Source organism: Otolemur garnettii, unplaced genomic scaffold, assembly GCF_000181295.1.
Source record: "Otolemur garnettii isolate 467f Iridium unplaced genomic scaffold, OtoGar3 scaffold00009, whole genome shotgun sequence".
NCBI classification, from domain to species: domain Eukaryota; kingdom Metazoa; phylum Chordata; class Mammalia; order Primates; family Galagidae; genus Otolemur; species Otolemur garnettii.
Genome location: NW_003852404.1, coordinates 17,822,335 through 17,839,452, shown reverse-complemented (window position 1 = coordinate 17,839,452; position 17,118 = coordinate 17,822,335). Strand labels below are relative to the sequence as shown.

General features: G+C 44.1%; 1 protein-coding gene across 2 annotated transcripts in view; it reads left to right on the top strand.

Annotated features, from left to right (window-relative positions):
- Positions 1–2,400: 2,400 nt before the first annotated feature.
- Positions 2,401–17,118, top strand: part of CXADR (CXADR, Ig-like cell adhesion molecule) — a 71,335-nt gene continuing 56,617 nt past the window's right edge. For both annotated transcript variants that reach the window (XM_023509715.1, XM_003783908.3), the window contains exon 1: positions 2,401–2,732. In XM_023509715.1, coding sequence (XP_023365483.1) covers positions 2,690–2,732 — 43 coding nt within the window. In that variant the 5' untranslated portion in view covers positions 2,401–2,689. The remainder of the gene's footprint in view (positions 2,733–17,118) is intronic.

Sequence of the window (17,118 nt, the reverse complement as noted above, 5' to 3'; positions counted from 1 at the left end):
AGGATTATAAGAAAAAGTGCCAGGAAGGGATTACAAAAAAATCCTTTTGGATAATTTCTGTACTTTAGGGAGAGTCTTGCTGTCTTGCCTGGACTAGAGTCATTAATCATAGCTCACAGCAACCTCAAAGTCCTGGGCTCAGGCAATCCACCTTCTTCAGCCTTCTGAGTAGCTGGGACTACAGGCAGAAGCCACCATGCCCAGCTACTTTTGGGTAAATCCTAAAATACACTCTAGTAAGTGCGTGAAATGACTCAGGCGAAGAATGGGTTTAATTTCCACTGGAGGAGACACTAAGGGTGGCAACTTTATCTTCATTTTCCCCCTATACAGCCAACGAAAGGGGTAGCAACTTTGTAACAAATGTGTGGTATTATGAAGCAGTTAATAGAAGAAAATTCTCATACAATGGTGTAACATAGATAAATTTCGATATTTGATATTTCTACTTAATTCTTTTCTCTTTTTTTTCCTTTTTCGGAACAAGGTCTCTGCAGCCCAGGCTAGAGAGGAATGGTGTTAATCATAACTTAATCACTGCAACCTTAACTCCTGGGCTCAAAGGATCCTCCTGCTTTGGCCTTCCTGGTAGCTGGGAGTACAGGTGTGCACCAGCAACTTCATCCAATTTTTCTATTTCTGGCTCAACACTTGTGGCTCAAGTGGTTAAGGCGCCAGCCACATACACCTAAGGTGGTGGGTTCGAATCCATCCTGGGCCCGCCAAACAACAATAATGGCTGCAACCAAAAAATAGCCGGGCGTTGTGGTCCCAACTACTTGGGAGGCTGAGACAGGAGACTCACTTGAGTCCAGGAGTTGGAGGTTGCTGTGAGCAGTGAAGCCATGGCACTCTACCCAGGGGGACAGCTTGAGGCTCTGTCTCAAAAAACAAAACAAACAAACAAAAAAAACAATTTTTCTATTTCTTACAGCAATGGAGTCTTGTTCAGTCTCCTCTCCAAATCCTAGTCTCAGGCTATCTTCCCACATTGGCTTCCAAAAGTGTTGGGATCAAGGACGTGAACCACTACACACTTCCTCTACTTCATAAAGTATAGCATGATGAGTAAAAATTTAAATTCTAAAACAATTAAATTCCACATATTATATTCCTGCAATTCTATCAGTAGAATTCCTGTTTGCTCAACTAATAGGTAGTTCCCAGCCTTCCACTCACATTGTCTCACATCTGTCTACAGCTGGACTCTTCTTGGGTAACTCAGGATTCCACTCCCATCAGGTTGAGTGGAATCACTGGAGTGAGGCTGAGGCATTGGCATTTGTAGAGTTTTCCAGGTAATTTTAATGAGCAGCCATGGCGACACCCCACCAGGCTAAATCGCAGTTGGATGATTTTCATCTTCCTGGTACCTCATTTATTTTCTCTTCCAGTGTTATTATTATTATCCTCTTCCACTGACTGAGTATTTACTATATGCCAGGCACAGTGCCAAACATTTTTTGTGAGTATCTCCTCTAATGTTCATAGCAACCCCCCAAGGTAGGTGCCGTTTCTAAGTAACTTGCCGGTTACTGCCGTGCTCAAGCCCAAGGGCTTACTTTGCCTCACTGCTTCTCTTCCCTAATTCACTTCCGATAAGAAACTATTGTGCAATCTAAGTCTCTCCGCGGTTATAAATAAACGTTATCTAGGAAGAGCGAACAAGAACAAGCCGCAAAATGACAAAGGAGCGAAGGTGGCGCGCACCCGGAGACAGAAACACTGTAGGGTAGATGGTGACTTTCAAGATCTCGGATTTCCCGGACCCCGCCGCCCCCAGCAAAGAAAAACCCACACACCTAATGCCTCTAAGCACCCCGACTTAGACCCTCGGCGAAAGCTCGCTCACTGGTCCTTCTTGGCTAATTTCAGGGCTATAATCACCTTTAAAAGCAAGGGGCGGGGGGAACGCAAGGGGCGTGGGGAACTCCAGCATTTCCAAACCACATTTGCGGTTTAGTGGGTTGGTTCATTACTGAAGATGGAGAAAAGAGCCTCCTGTGCCCGCCCGCTCGTCTCAACGAGAGACCACGTGCCTGGGGCTGCCCAGCTGGCTTGCCCCAAAGCTGGGTCGGAGGTCCGGCTCCTGAGGCAGTGCGCCGGAGGTGGGACCGGGGTTTGAGGTCTCCACCCTTATTACCTCCAGAGGCGGGTGCAGGCGGCCGATTGCTTTAGCCGCCGCCCAGGGTCTAGGGGGAGGCTGGCAAGGACTGTGGGGCGCCGCGCCCTGCAGTAGGACACGATCCCAGTTTCACATATCTGGGCGGACCGGCCAGCCCCACCAGGGTTTACAAACTCTCCTTTCATTGACAAGGTGGCTGCGGCGGCCCGGGCTCAGGATTGGGGGCGTGGGAGGTGGCCGCCAGCGTCTCTAACACTGCAAGCTCCAAGGCTGAGAATTCCGCACGGGGCGGGTCCCCCAGGCAGATGCGCTGGGCTTGCCGCGCGCGGTTGCCTTGGTAACCGCACGCGGCTGCGGGAGTCGCCTTTCGCCGCTCGGCCCGGGCCATTGCCGGAAGTGACGCGAGTTCACCTGCCGAGCGGGGGCGGGGGTGCAGAGGTGCCGCGGTCGGAGCCGCAGCCGCCGCCGCCGCGAGCCAGTCGGGAGCACGCCAGGCGCCGGGAGACTGGGACCGGGAGCGACAGCCGCCTACCTGCAGCCGCCGCCCACGGCACGGCAGCCACCATGGCGCTTCTGCTGCGCTTTGCGCTCTTGTGGGGAGTCGCGGGTGAGTGGGGGCCGTTCGGTCCCCGGCACCCGCCCAGCCTGGGGGTTCCTGCAACCCGCGGCCACCCTGGAACAATGGGGCATGGGGGAGGGGGCGGGCGCGATTTGGGGGCGCTGCCGCAGTGGTCGGGAGGCGGGCGGGATTGCACTGCGGTGCTTTTGCTGCGCCGGGCGCGGGCGCCGGGAGGGTGGGGCGGCTCGGAATCGACTCCTCGGGGGCGTCGGGCGTTGGGAGACCGAGCCCAGGGAGAGGAGTGGCGGCAGAGGAGCTCCGGGCGCGCCTCCCGCTCCCAGAGCATTCTCGGCCCGGTGCGGGTTTTGCTTTATTTGCTCTTGCCCTTTCCCTTGTTAGCCTCCCTGTCGAGTCTATCCAGCGTTGCCCAGGTTCAAAAGCCTTAGACGGCGTTTTCAGATGTGGAGCAGTCCAGGCGGGGAGGCTGAATTACAATCGCCATTATTCAGTGGACACTGAGCTGTTCTGTGCCTCGGATGGTCCAGGCTACCTCTAGGAAAGAGTCGAAGAACACTAACCTGGACAGTCTTAGTCTCGTGTAAGAGGCTAGTCCAGACAAGAGCTGCTAACTAGAGGGTGAATTATGAAGTAGACCGTGAGAAAACAAAAGTAGGTTCCTGCAAAAATGCAGTATTGATTTTTGCAGTCTCGGGGCAAAGTTAAGTGACCTTGGGTTTGAGTTTGTAATGAGCTGGTTCGTTTTGAAGATAAGACGAGATGACTCGTACAGGGTAATTCGTAAAGGACTCGCCAAGTACATTTTTCGACCGCTCCTTTTCTTGGGAAGGTGAAAAAAGGCATTTAAAAAATGCGAGGAACATTAAGAGGTAAAATCATTTTGACACTTAAAAAACTGGTCTGTTTTCATGTCTGTGTTTTAACCAGCTGATCTTGTGGTTGTCGAACTGAGCACTTGCTGCGTTTTATAACCAAATGATTTCATTTAAAAGAATCTATAGGTGGGATTTTAGGAGGCACACTTTGTGTAGCCTCCAGAAGGATTTTTTTTTTTTGGTTATGTGCGCTGAAGCTGGATCGAGTGGCCTTTTCAGTTGAGATGGCTCTCTGTTTCCTGTCGAAATGTTAATTCCATTGTTGGATGCTGTAGCTGTGAGCTTTCCCCTCGGGATCACCATTCTATTAACAAGTCTAATCTGTCTGAGCCCATAGCACTACCTCCATTTTTTTTTTTTTTTTGATACATATCATTTAGACTTGGCTGAAATTCCCGAAGTAAAGCTTCCAGAAAAGATGAAGGGTCACGTAATCGTTTACATGCTACATTTCCACCTTTGTTTTGTTAAGACCTAACAAGTTGACAGCATAGTATTTGTGTTCTCTGGTTAAAAAAATGTTTTAGACCACAGTTGAAGCAGAAATGTGGAAGAATATAAACCATGTGGAGGAATTATCCCCCCCCCCCCCCACAATAACCAGACAATTAGATTAGTTTCTTTCCTGGAAAGCCTCATTTGACAGGCACATCCCAACCAAGGCTATTTTGATACATGTAGAGTCATTGTGCACAGTGTACACTGGGATAGGTGAACATCTCATTAAAGACTAATGTCTTCAGCTAAACCAGACAACTCTTTTTATTTCAATTTTTCAGCTTGAGAAGCAGCTCAAAAACTGATGTATGGCTGAAGTATATCTTTGACTTAGAAATGCTTTGCTATGAACTGAATCAAGCTCAGGGTTAATATGATTGACTCCTATATTAGCAAAACTGGAAAAAGGCTACAGTGTTAAAAATTGTAGTGCTATCAGCAACTCTAGAACTGTCTCTATGTAGGGTTTTTTTTTTTTTTTGAGACAGAGCCTCAAGCTGTGTCCCTGGGTAGAGTGCTATGGCATCACAGCTCACAGCAACCTCCAACTCCTGGGTTCAAGCGAGTCTTCTGCCTCAGCCTCCCAAGTAGCTGGGACCACAGGCGCCCACCACAATGCCTGGCTATTTTTTGGTTGCAGCCGTCATTGTTGTTTGGCGGGCCTGGGTTGGATTTGAACCCACCACCTTAGGTGTATGTGGCTGGCGCCTTAGCCATAGGCTCTGAGCCTCTATGTAGGTTTTAAAGAGCTTTCAGTACACTGTGGTTGCTAATAGGACTCCTTTTGATACATTTTTATTGCTTATATACTAGCAAGTCATCCTAGTAGTAGTAGTAGTAAAGCAATGGCAACAGCGATAGTAGTAAAGCTAAACTCCTCATTGAACGGTTATTAAATGTTCCACACTGTACTAAAGGTATTGCCTATAGTTATTTAATCTGTCATGCAGCCCTAGAGGTTATTACAATTATCTCTCTTATACAAGTAGAGAAACTGAGGCACAGAGTAGTTACACTTGCCAAGGCCACAAATGTGCTCTTGAATCTGTGCTTTGGTCACCATGCTACTCTGCCACTTTCCTCTTTGATTACCTCTATTTGCCACCCTAATTTCTACCTCTGGTCGCCTGTTGGTCATTGAGAACCTGCTGTTGGTTTGACTGTGTGCCAAGAACTGAAGGCTTTTAGTATGAGTTCTTTAATTTTATGGTCTTAGTTGAATATTTTGAGTCATTGTGATGACGCTAGGATTTCCAGGGTTTTGACTGGTGTTGTAAACTACTGTGACCCATGTAGTGTCAGCATTACTTAGGGATCTTGTTAAAGTCTGGGGTTCAGTTTTTAAATTGCCAGCAAGAGCGGCACCAGAAGTGACCGCCAAACTACTTGTCAGCCACTTGTTGGTGGCCTCAGTCCTGTCATCTCTTGTGTGTCTCTATTGCTTTCTGTGTCAAGAATTAGGATCCTGGGAGAGGGAGAGGGTTGGTCAAAGGATGCAAAATTTCAGTGATATGGGAGGAATTCGTTCCAAAAAATCTATTGTTCAACATGGTGACTATTGTTAATAGCAAAATATCCTTGAAAATTGCTGAGAAAGTAGATTTTAAGTTCTTACCACAAAAAAAGTGCCAGGTAATATGTGTGTTAATTCACTTGATTTAGCCATTCCACAAGGTATATATATATTTTAAAATAACAAACACGTGGTAAATATATATAATTTTTGTCAAACAAAAAACAGCAAGGATCCTACTCCCTTAGTGAAATGAGATATTTATTGTTTTGCTTTTCCTATAGTAGTCTTTTCCTTTACATAAAAAAAATGTTAAATGATTAGATGAGGACTTTATGCTCTGCATATGCCTCTTAATGTTTTTATTCTTGCCATTATTCTATCATCCAGGGCAAAAGTTGCCTCCCCTCCAAGGCAAGCCTTCTTACATCAGCTCCTTACCAAGTCTATCGTTGAGTCTGTCAGTTATCCAGTTTACCTCCTTGCCCTAGATCAGAGGGCAGGCCCATTACCTGTGTCCATTGTTAGGGTCCCTGGATGAGCTTGTGGCACCTGGAAGATGGCTAGTGTTCAGCAAGTGGTTTTTTGCATGACGGAGTTTTCAGCGTCTTTGCTACTAGGCCTGTGTATATGGCAGAGCTGTCGTCCCCTCCATCTTTCACTCCTTTTCATCCAATAATGGTGGTTCTTATAGTGATCATCCCACCAGCCATGTCTGATTTAGTTTTTAGTCTGAAGAAGTTGAGCTTCTGCTTTCTCTCTGACCTTTTTCTATTTTACCTCCCTACTTCAGTTGCCAACGATTAAGAGTAACCTGTACCGAACCAGCTTATCTCTGTGGAGCTCCTTGATACCTACTTTGTTCTTTCCCACCCTTTTGACTTGCCTTTCACTGCCCTCTACAATGGGACCCTTAAATGTTAGCCTTCCCCAGCATTTGGCCCTTAGCCCTCCTTTGTTTTTTTAGAGACAGAGTCTCACTTTATTGCCCTGGGTAGAGTGCCACAGCATCGCAACTCACAGCAACCTCCAGCTCCTGGGCTTAGCCGATTCTCTTGCCTCAGCCTCCCAAGTAGCTGGGACTACAGGCGCCTGCCACAATGCCTGGCTATTTTTTTTTGTTGTTGTTGTTGCAGTTTGGCTGGGGCCGGGTTTGAACCTGCCACCCTCAGTATATGGGGCTAGCACCCTACTCACTGATCCACAGGCGCCACTCTCCCCTTTTTTTTTTTTGAGACAGAGACTTGGTAACTTTCAGTGGAGTGACATGGTATCTTAGCTCAGAGCAACCTCAAACTCTTGGGCTCAAGTCATCCTCTTGCTTCAGCCTCCTGAGTAGCTGGGACTACAGGCACCCACTGCAACACCCAGCTATTGTTTACAGACAAGGTCTTGCTCTGGCTCAGGCTGGTTTCTAACTTGTGAGCTCAAAGTATCCACCTGCCTCAGCCTCCCAGTGTGCTGAAATTACAGGCGTGAGCCACCATGTCTAGCCCCATAGCCCTCTTTTCAATGTCCATCTTAAACCTGGGTGATGTCATTTAGCCATCACTTTAATCTCCAAGTAGTTTCTAGTAAATTAAAAATATTTCCAGCTAAGCCCCCTATCTCTCCTTTGAATTCCGGGCCACTATTTCCAGCTGCTTAATATTCCACTTCCATTTGAGTACTTAAGACTCTGCAAGTCTCCAGATGAACTCACCCATTAATTAAGTGATCCAGTCATTCAGATATTTAGAATCTACTGTGTACTATGCCTATGTATGATAGGTGCCCTACAATAGAATATGGCACTGCAAGTTGCAGAGGGTTTGGTGGAACATTCTAAACAGTGGAATAGCTTTTACAAAGACATGAAGGGGATGATGTGTCTTGGGAGTTGAGTAGTTCAGTGCATATAAAGCATCAATCAAACACTTATTAAACTTTTAAAAGTGTTTAAAAGTGCATCTGAATCACTCTTGTAAGGAAGCTTGGGGTGGGGTCTGTTTTTTGTTTTTTTTTAATTTTTGACATCCCATGTGATGTCGCTGCTGACCACATTGTGGACAAAGATCTAAAGCAGGCATCCTCAATCTATGGCCCGTGGGCCACATGCGACCCGCCTAGGACATTCATCCAGCCTGCCAGGTATTTTTGCCGCCACTGCCTGTCCTGCTTAACAGCTGACTCATCCTGGGGTTTGCAGTCCGGCCCTCCAACGAATGATCTGAGGGACAGTGAACTGGCCCTCTGTTTAAAAAGTTTGAGGACCCCTGATCTGAAGTCTGTGCTGAGCACTTTGTGAGAGATGGTAAGTCAGGTTATCACCTACACTAAGCAGCTTGTGGAGGTGCTGCATAGATGAAGTTCTATGATGAGATTTATTTTCTCGAGTGGTAACTGTGCAGCAGTTCTCGAGGCAGTAAAACTGGTAAGTCTAACCCAGGAATCTGGGGTATTTGGACATAAGCTGTCCCTGTTGAAACACAGCAGAACAGTGTGGGGCTTCCTCATTGACCTGGAAAGCTTTTCTGAGGAAGATGCAGTGGAACCTGATGTCTGGCTGGTGGAAGGCGTGGCCAGAAAGAGTTGGAGAGAAGCAATAAGATTTCTAGCTTGAGTGTGTGGTAAGATTGCTAACTTACAGGAAATAAAAAAGAGCAGGTTTTAGGGAGACAGTGAACTTAGGTTTAGCCAGGTAATACACGTGAGTGAGGTGCCTGAGGGGGGAATGGAAGTAAAAAACATCCAGTAACAAGGTCTAAGGACTGGATCTCGGGAGGGAGGCAAACATTAGTTATACAGACGTGAGCGATTGACGGCTGGTAGGTGGCACCTGTGTAAGGTTAACCAGGAAATGCAGGTAGGACTAGAAGAGGTGAAACATGAGGGAGGGGGACTGTCAACCTCTGCTAAGTAGATGAGCAAGAAAGAGTGGTAGGGAATAGTAGAACTAAAGGGTGAGGGTCCTGGAGCCTGATGGAGGAATGAGGCCAACAAGCCAGTCCTCCCATAGGGAGACTATTGAGGAAGTTTACAGCTCTACGAGGAGGACAATCCCTATAGTAGTGAGGGTGAATCTGGATTTAATAGGTTGAGGAGTGGGCATCAGCTAAGTGGGAAATGAGAACTTGCAGGTGGCATGCCAGTAGAGTTGCACATGGGCCCTTATTTCCACAGGAAAATAGCATATCCCAAGGGGAAGGTCAAAGGTTAGGACTCTTAACTTTTCTTCATCCAGACTTACAACCTAGTTCATGTCATCATTTCATTTCATTTTTCCTTAAAACATGGTATTCCTCCTTAACACAGACTCTTCTTTTGAGACAATCTCTCTCTTCTTTGGCCTGTAAGGACGGTCATAGCCTCAGCGTAGCTAATGCAACCTCAAACTCCTGGGCTCAAGTGATCTCCTGCTGTACTGAGTAGCTAGGACTCCAGGAGTGTGCTGCCGTGCCTGGCTAATTTTTCTATTTTCAGTCGTTACGGGGTCTTGCTTTGCTCAGGTTGTTCTTGAACTCCTGAGCTCAAGCTTTGCTCCAGCCTTGGATCCCGGAGTGCTGGGATGATAGGTGTGAGCCACTGTGCCTGGCCAGGACTAATTCTTATACTCGGAACCTTGTGGCTTCTCAGGGATGTCCCTCTCTTATCTCTTCCCTAAAACTGATCTGGATACCATCAGTTTTAAGATTATTTATCCCTTTTTGATCACTGTCTGTCTCTTCTTTTTTTAGATTTCTGGAAAAAGTTGCTGCTTTTTTTTTTTTTCATGTGCATGAATTTCTTCCACACTTTGCAGTCGAATTTTCATCTCCCTCTACTCTGGTGAAACTATAGTTCCTATAGACTACAATTATCACTAGGCTACATCCAGTGGACACGTCACACTGTCAACCTCTTACCTTTCAGCAAGCATAGCTCTGTTGAACAGACTCTTTCTGCTCTTAAGCTATGACTCATTTTCTTCTGTGTGCTCAGTTTCCTTCTTGTATCATAAATGTGGTTTCCCAGTTTATAGTTTCAATTGCCATTTATGTGCGTATCACTTCCTGTCTATTTCTAGTCTCCCTCTCCCAAGCTTTACTCATGTCAAACCACCCACGTGACATCTCTGCTTAGATTCCCACAGGCACCTCCAGCTGAATCTGTTTATATACTTCCTTCTCATATTATGTGGTATTTCCAGCCAACAAAATGCCTAGGCAAAAATACATATTCTTTTCTTGCTGCTTCTGTTTTCTCACCTGTTTACAGCCAGGTTCTGAATCACCATATCCCTCCAGCCACTACTACCCATAATCTAATTTATGCCATCGCTTCATGTTGAAATATCTTCATAATTGGCCTTGGATTAAGTGAGCTTTTCCCTGTGCTCCCCGTGCGTGCTGCTGCTGTGGAATGTCTTAACCCTTACCAAGCATGCCTTTGCTGTAATTGTTTTCTCTTGCCAGACCGTACATTTCATGAGGTCAGGGACTGTTTACATTATTTATATGGCATTGTTCATGTTCAGTAACTAAATGGGGAAAGGTGTGCTAGACAGAAATTCATATTCTATTTATAGGTTTGGGAAGGATCTAGAGGGGAAAGAGCATTTGAACACCAAGAACAGGCATATTGTGGGAGAGGCTCCCTGTCCTACGCTTGGTCAGCTTGGTGTGTATCGGCTTTGCCAGGTGTTCAGTCTCACATTTTAATCTCTTTCCACCTTCCCTTGTTTTCCACCTTTCATCTGTCATTATTGTAAGAATTAATGCTCTGTCATGTGAGTTGCATTTAACTTATGCTAGTTTGGAGCCTGGGGCCTTGTGAAGCACATATAACTCACACACCTCTTGATCTGTCTTGCTTAATAAAACGCCATGGCCCCTAGGGGAAAAAAATTTTTCTAGCGTGCTAGTCAGTGTGTTAAATAAAGGAAATAATTGAGGCTGCGAACTTTGGATTGTATTCATTTAATGGCTAGCAGGCAGTGGATGTGAACTTTGAGATAATTATTCAAGTAACCCAGAAAGCAATTAAAAATGATCTAACCAGAATGACCTTATTATCTTGCTTTCATCTAAAGTGTATTTCTTTTCTTTAACTTGTATTTCTTCAGAAAACAAACCTAATAATCCAGAATACCAATTGTGAGATTGGTTTTGGTTTTGAGTCTGTTTCTATACGTATAAAGAGTGTGGTGCTAAGTGGATATAAAGAGTATAGAGCTACCTTTTTAAAACTCTGGTTTCCTACCTTCTGTTCTTGATTTCTTCAATGGAGAAAATCACAAGTGACAGTTCAAAGAGTATAGAACAATGGCACCTTGGCATGATGAAGTGACTGGTAGAACCAAGTTCATGGTTTGGCTTGGTAAAATCTTGGGGTTCTATGATTTGTGATGCTTTGTAAGTTCTTCACTTTTTCTAATCCATTACCGACTTCATGTAAATGAAAATGGGAAAAAGTTGAAAATATTTCGCATTCAGTGGCAGAAAGATGATGTAGGGAGACGTTTTATTTTTTCTTCGCTTTCCCACTTGTCTTTCCTATGGCCCTTTATTGTCTCTCTCATTCTTTTTTCTAATAGAGTTAGAATTAGAGTTCAGTCCTTACAGATATTATTAAATTAGCAGGATTTGGGCTTGGTGCCTATAGCTCAGCAGCTAGGATGCCAGCCATATACACCAGGGCTGGCTGGTTCGAACCCAGCCTGGGCCTGCCAAACAAGGATGACTACAACCATAAAATAGCCAGGCGTTGTGGCAGGCACCTGTAGTTCCAGCTACTTGGGAGGCTGAGGCAAGAGAATTGCTTAAGCCCAAGAGTTTGAGGTTACTGTGAGCTGTGACGCTATGACCCTCTATTTGAGGGCAACATAGACTCTGTCTCAAAAAAAAAAAAAAAAAAAGAATTGAGAAGACTCTTTAAACCTACTCAGTTGTACAATGTGAAATTTGATACTTAATGAACTTGCAAATCTAGACTAGAAAAGTGATTTTACCTTATTTATAAAAAAGACAATTTCAATACGCATCTCAATAGAATCCACTCTCTTAGCCTTGGGGTAGAAAGGACACATTGTATTATTCTCATTTATAGGAATCAAGTCCTAAAGCCACGGCCCAAATCCAATAAATTGTGGCCTTGGTATAGAGCAGTACTGTCTGATGCAAATATAAGATTTGCTGGTCACCACTTTAAAATGCCCAGGAGTCTCTCAAAGACCCCACCAACAGACAAGATAAATTTAAAGAGGAGGAGACACTGACTGCCTCAGTGTCCCAACATGGGGTTTCTGAGAGCAGCCCTGAGTTGTCTGTGGCTCTGGTTTTTATAGGACAAAACTTTTCTGGGGGGCAAGAAAGTGTTGTTATTACAGAAGCGAAAATAGCAGTTAAAGGGGTAGGGGAATCATGAGGGTAGGACGGTTCGTTATTTTACCAGTAGTTTTCAACCTTCCTAATGCTGGGACCCTTTAATACAGTTCCTCATGTCGTGGTGACCCCCCCAACCATAAAATTATTTTTGTTATTACTTCATAACTGTAATTTTGCTACTGTTATGAATTGTAATGTAAATATCTGATATGCAGGATGTATTTAGGTGACCCCTGCAGGTTGAGAACCACTGTTTTACACAATGCTATCATCAGGAGAGTGATTAGTGATTTTTCTTCCTTACAAAATAGGTACAAACCACAATGTCCTAGGGCGGAAATGCGGGGAGGGGAACTTACAGGTAAGGGTCATAAAGGGCATGATATAAAAAGCTATAATCATAGGGGCCACAATCACCAGCAAATGTGTTTACAGTTACACCATGGGAGGGCAAACAAGAGGAACTAGTTTTGAAGGTAAAAGGGAGTAAATAGTAAAATGGAGTCCAGCTTGTTCTTTTAACATTTCAGTATCATATACGGATGGTATGAAGACCTCCTTAACATAATCACGAGAGTTGTCACGAGGGTTGTTGTTGTGTAGTGACTTTCTACACAATACTAATAATTCTAACAGTTCTAACCAGGTACACTTAAAATACCATGCAATGGGTGGGAAGCAAGTGGAACCAATTTTTTTTTTTTTTTGAGACAGAGTCTCAAGCTGTCACCCTGGGTAAAGTGGCGTCACAGCTCAGCAACCTCAAACTCTTGGGCTTAAGCGATTCTCTTGCCTCAGCCTCCCAAGTAGCTGGGACCACAGGCACCTACCACAACACCCGGCTATTCTTTTGGTTGTAGTTGTCATTGCTGTTTGTTAGACCTGGGCCAGGCTCGAACCTGCCAGCTCTGGTGTATGTGGCTGGTGCCCTAGCCTCTCAGCTACAGGCACCAACCTGGAACTGGTTTTTTTAAAAAAGCAGTAAAATGTAACATAACAGAATGGAGTCGGGCCTGCTTTGCCTCCTCACTGATTCTTAGAAATAAGAGTTACAACAAAATGGAGTTAGGCCTGCTTTTCTTTTACCCTAACAAAAGGCAGAAAGAAAAGGTGAAAAGAATTTGAATATATTTTATCTACCTGTATGTATACAAAATAAACTTTCGTATGTGATCAGATTGAAAATATTGAGATACTAATTTTTTTTTAAATACTGTCTTTGAAATCTAGTCAGTGTTTGACCCCCAGACATCCCAGTTTGCACTTCTCAAGTGCCAGCAGCTGCTGTATTGGTTGCCAACCTACATCTAACCTGAAAAAGTATGGGTGCAGTGTGCCTTCAAAACAGTCACGTGGAATGTGCCTTTGGAATGGTTCTCATGACATTTTACATCTAAAATGGTTACTGTATGTCCTATAGTATTTCCTGTTGGCAGTGAACTAAATAAAGTCTCCAATTTCTTTTTCAGTCTGTTATCAGAGCATTTGTTACAAACACAGAAAACTACATCAACCCTCCTTATTTGGTAGTTAAAAATACATACATTTTAAAGTATAAAGCAGAAAAATAAATGTATGCTCCCAAGTCAAAATTTTTACTTGCCTATGGGGGAAATAAATGCACTTATGGAGAGGTGAAAAATAAGCTGGATAGAATGGCTTATAGTAATGGTTTCTGGGGAAATTTGAATTCTCTTTTGGGTATTAGAAAGGAATTTATGCCAAAATTAAGGCAATCAAATTAGACATACTCACTACAGGGATGATTTTCCTATTGTAATTAACCTTTTCATCATTAACTTCAGGGTTTTCCATAAGGAGACATGTTATTTACTCATTTTGCTGTTATGCCTATTTCCTGAATTCTTATTTTCTGTAATCCCATCTTGATCTGGGTGGGGTGTTTTCACTTTTCCTGTTTCATGTTAATTAAAAAAAGAAAAGCTATAAGCCTGAGGTTTTTATGAGCAAGGAGGCAAAGGAAGATTTCTTAAAATGGAGTGATACATATTATTCCATGAAGGTGATGAAATATTCACCATGGCAACCAGTCTGCTCTACCCATAATGCAAAATGCTCTATTTGCATTTGTTTTGCCAGTCTGAAATTAGCATCTCTCTGTTAGAGGATGTGGGGAAGGTACTGTATTATTTAGATTGAAAAGAAGGGCAGGAGTAATTTTGATCAGGATTGAGTTCTGAATGAACGCTTCTCCCAGAAGAGTGTGTCCGTGAGGGGGGTGGGGAGGGGTGAGTCATAATCCAATTCAACAAATGCTTGTAGGGAATCTGTCCTCATATTTATTTATTTTTTTTTTTATTTTGAGACAGAGTCCAGCCTCTATAGAGTGCTGTGGTATCGTAGCTCACAGTAACCTCAAATTCCTGGACTGAAGTACTCCTCTTGCCTCAGCCTCCCAAGTAGCTGGGACTACAGGGGCCCACCACAATGCTGGCTGTTTTTAGAGACAGAGTCTTGTAGAGGAATGGACACCATGCTTCCAAAGGACAGTTACTGATTCTTATCACATTAAAAGGAAATGCTGAGAACAGGACAGTCTCCTGGCAAGCCTACAGATGTTTTGTGACTTGGGGGCAGTCCCCCAAGTAACTCAGTGTTCCGGAATGAGATAAGATCAGTCACTCACTAGTAAGCATGTGTTAAACATTGATGCTTAGTACTTCTTCATGGGGGTTGTGGGGAAAGAACACGTGAGGAAAGAGCATGTGGCACTCCTTACACATGCAGCCCTCCTACCTAATCACCTTTATTCTCCACACCTGTTGTGTGAAACCTTAATAAAAGCCATTGCAGACAGGGCTCTGGGCTACCCTGCACTCACGGTTAGCCCACCTCCTGCAAGCTTGTACTTGTAATCCGTGTCATGCCTGGTTCCTTCCTCTGGCGACCAAGACCAGGGCCATAGGGGTCACGGCATCTAGCACAGTCTGGCATCTAGCACAGTCGGCAGGATACTGCAGGATACAACAGGACGCTGGGGATGCAGACAGAAGGGGACAAAGGACACTCAGAAGTAAGTGAAGCCTTTGGTAGACAGCGGAAGAAGTCCCAAAGGGAAACTCCGCTCAGAGAAAGCAGGACCTTTGGCCATACTAGAAACAAAGGAACTCCACTCAGAATAAGTGGGGCCTTTGGTAAATAAGAAGCAAAGATATTTAGAGAAAATAATGGGTAACTTATTGTTTGGGGAGTCATGAGAATTAGAAACCAAGGAAAAAGGGTATGTTTGAGCAGAATTTGAAAGTGAGGAGAATAGTGAGGTTCAGTGGGAACCTGGATCTGAGGAGAATTGGGAACCAGAAGTGTATGAAAGTTTTTCTGGCCCTTCTTAGGGGAGGAAGTATGTGATACAGACATGAGTAAGCAAGAAAATACCCCAATGTCCATCATGGCAGCTCAGATTAAACAGTTGGAAGACTGGTTGAATAGTCTCATAGTTGGGAATGTTAACATAAATCAATCAGCATTGCCCTCTGTGTCTCTCTCTGTAGATGAACTGCCTGTGACTTTTGTTATGAAGGCTGTATTAGAAGGGTGCAAGACTGGTGACTTTAATTGGGAGGACACTTTGGGACTTTTCCCGGTCACAGTTATTGATATTCCTCCTAATTCACAGTACCCTCAAGGGGGCCAACGTTTTGATCATCATATGATCACTTTTATGGTTCTGAAAGATTTAAAACAAGTTGTAACACAGTATGGCATGCAGTCCCCGTTTTTTAGAGGTCTGTTACAGGGACTTAAACAAGAGCAATGACTCATTCCTTATGACTGGGACATGATAGCCTGAACTGTTCTTGAATCTGGACAGTATTTACAGTTTAAAACTTAGTGGAAGGAGGAGGCTGACCTGATGGGTTGACAAAACCAACAGAAAGGAGTTCCCATAACATTGGAACAGTTCACTGGGTCTGGCCAGTGGCTGGGGATTCTGAGACAACTCTAGTATGATGATATGGCTATTGTACAGACAAGGCTGTGCTGTTTTCGAGCCTGGAAAAAGGCTCAGGCTCCTGGAGATATCTCAAAATCTTTCATTAAGATAATGCAATCAGGAAATGAACCTTATACAGACTTTTTAGCTCGATTGAAAACTTCAGTCGATAAAGCCATTGCTCAGCCAGAGCTCAGAGACATACTTTTTCAAACCTTAGCATTTGAGAATGCTAACTCTGAGTGTCAAAAGATGCTCCCTTAGAGGAATACATACGGGCATGTGCTGATGTAGGAATGAAACCCTACAATGCTAATCTTGCTTCTGCTTTAAAAGAAGGGTTCAAACCACACCATGTTAAATGTCATAATTGTGGAAAGATAGGCCTATGAGGAGAGAGTGTTGGAAGGGGGAGATCAATGGGAGAATCAATGATCAAAAACCACAAAGCAAAGGGAAGCCCCCTGGGTTGTGTCCCAGATGTAAGAAGGGGCTCCATTGGGCCAGTGAGTGTCACTCTCAATTTAATAAGAATGGAACACTTTTACAGCAGGGAAACTGTCAGTTGGGCCCAGCCTGGGGTCCTCAGGCAAAGAATATAGGTCTAGAGACTTACCCACTCATCAGCAACTTAAGCCTGTCCAATCGCTTTTACATACCACCCCAGGTAGTGCCGCTTTAGATTTACCAGCATGTGATAATGTTCTTTTGCTTTCCAATATGGGAGTAAAGAAATTAAAAACAGGAATATGTGATCCTATTCGCCCAGATACTGTTGGGTTATTGTTAGGAAAAAGTAGTGTAACATCTTATGGAGTGTTTGTCCACACAAGTGTTATTGATAGTGATTTCTTAGGGAAAATACAGATCATGAGTTCGGTAAACCAACCAACTCAAATTTTAGCCGGACAAAAGATTATGCAATTGCTACTCCTGCCCCACATTAAATTACAATGTACTGGTAAAAAACGCACTAGTTGTCTCGGCAGTACAAACAGCATTTTTTTGGCAAACATTTATTGATAAGAATAGGCCTCCATTAACACTCACTTTGAAAGGTAAATCCTTTACTGGCCTGTTAGATACAGGTGCAGATGTTTCAGTCATGGCTTTAAATCTGTGGCCCAAGGAGTGGCCAAAACAGATAGTCGATGTTACTTTTATAGGCATAGGAACTTTAAATTCAGTCTTTCAAAGTACATTACCTTTACCTTGTTTGGGACCAGATAAT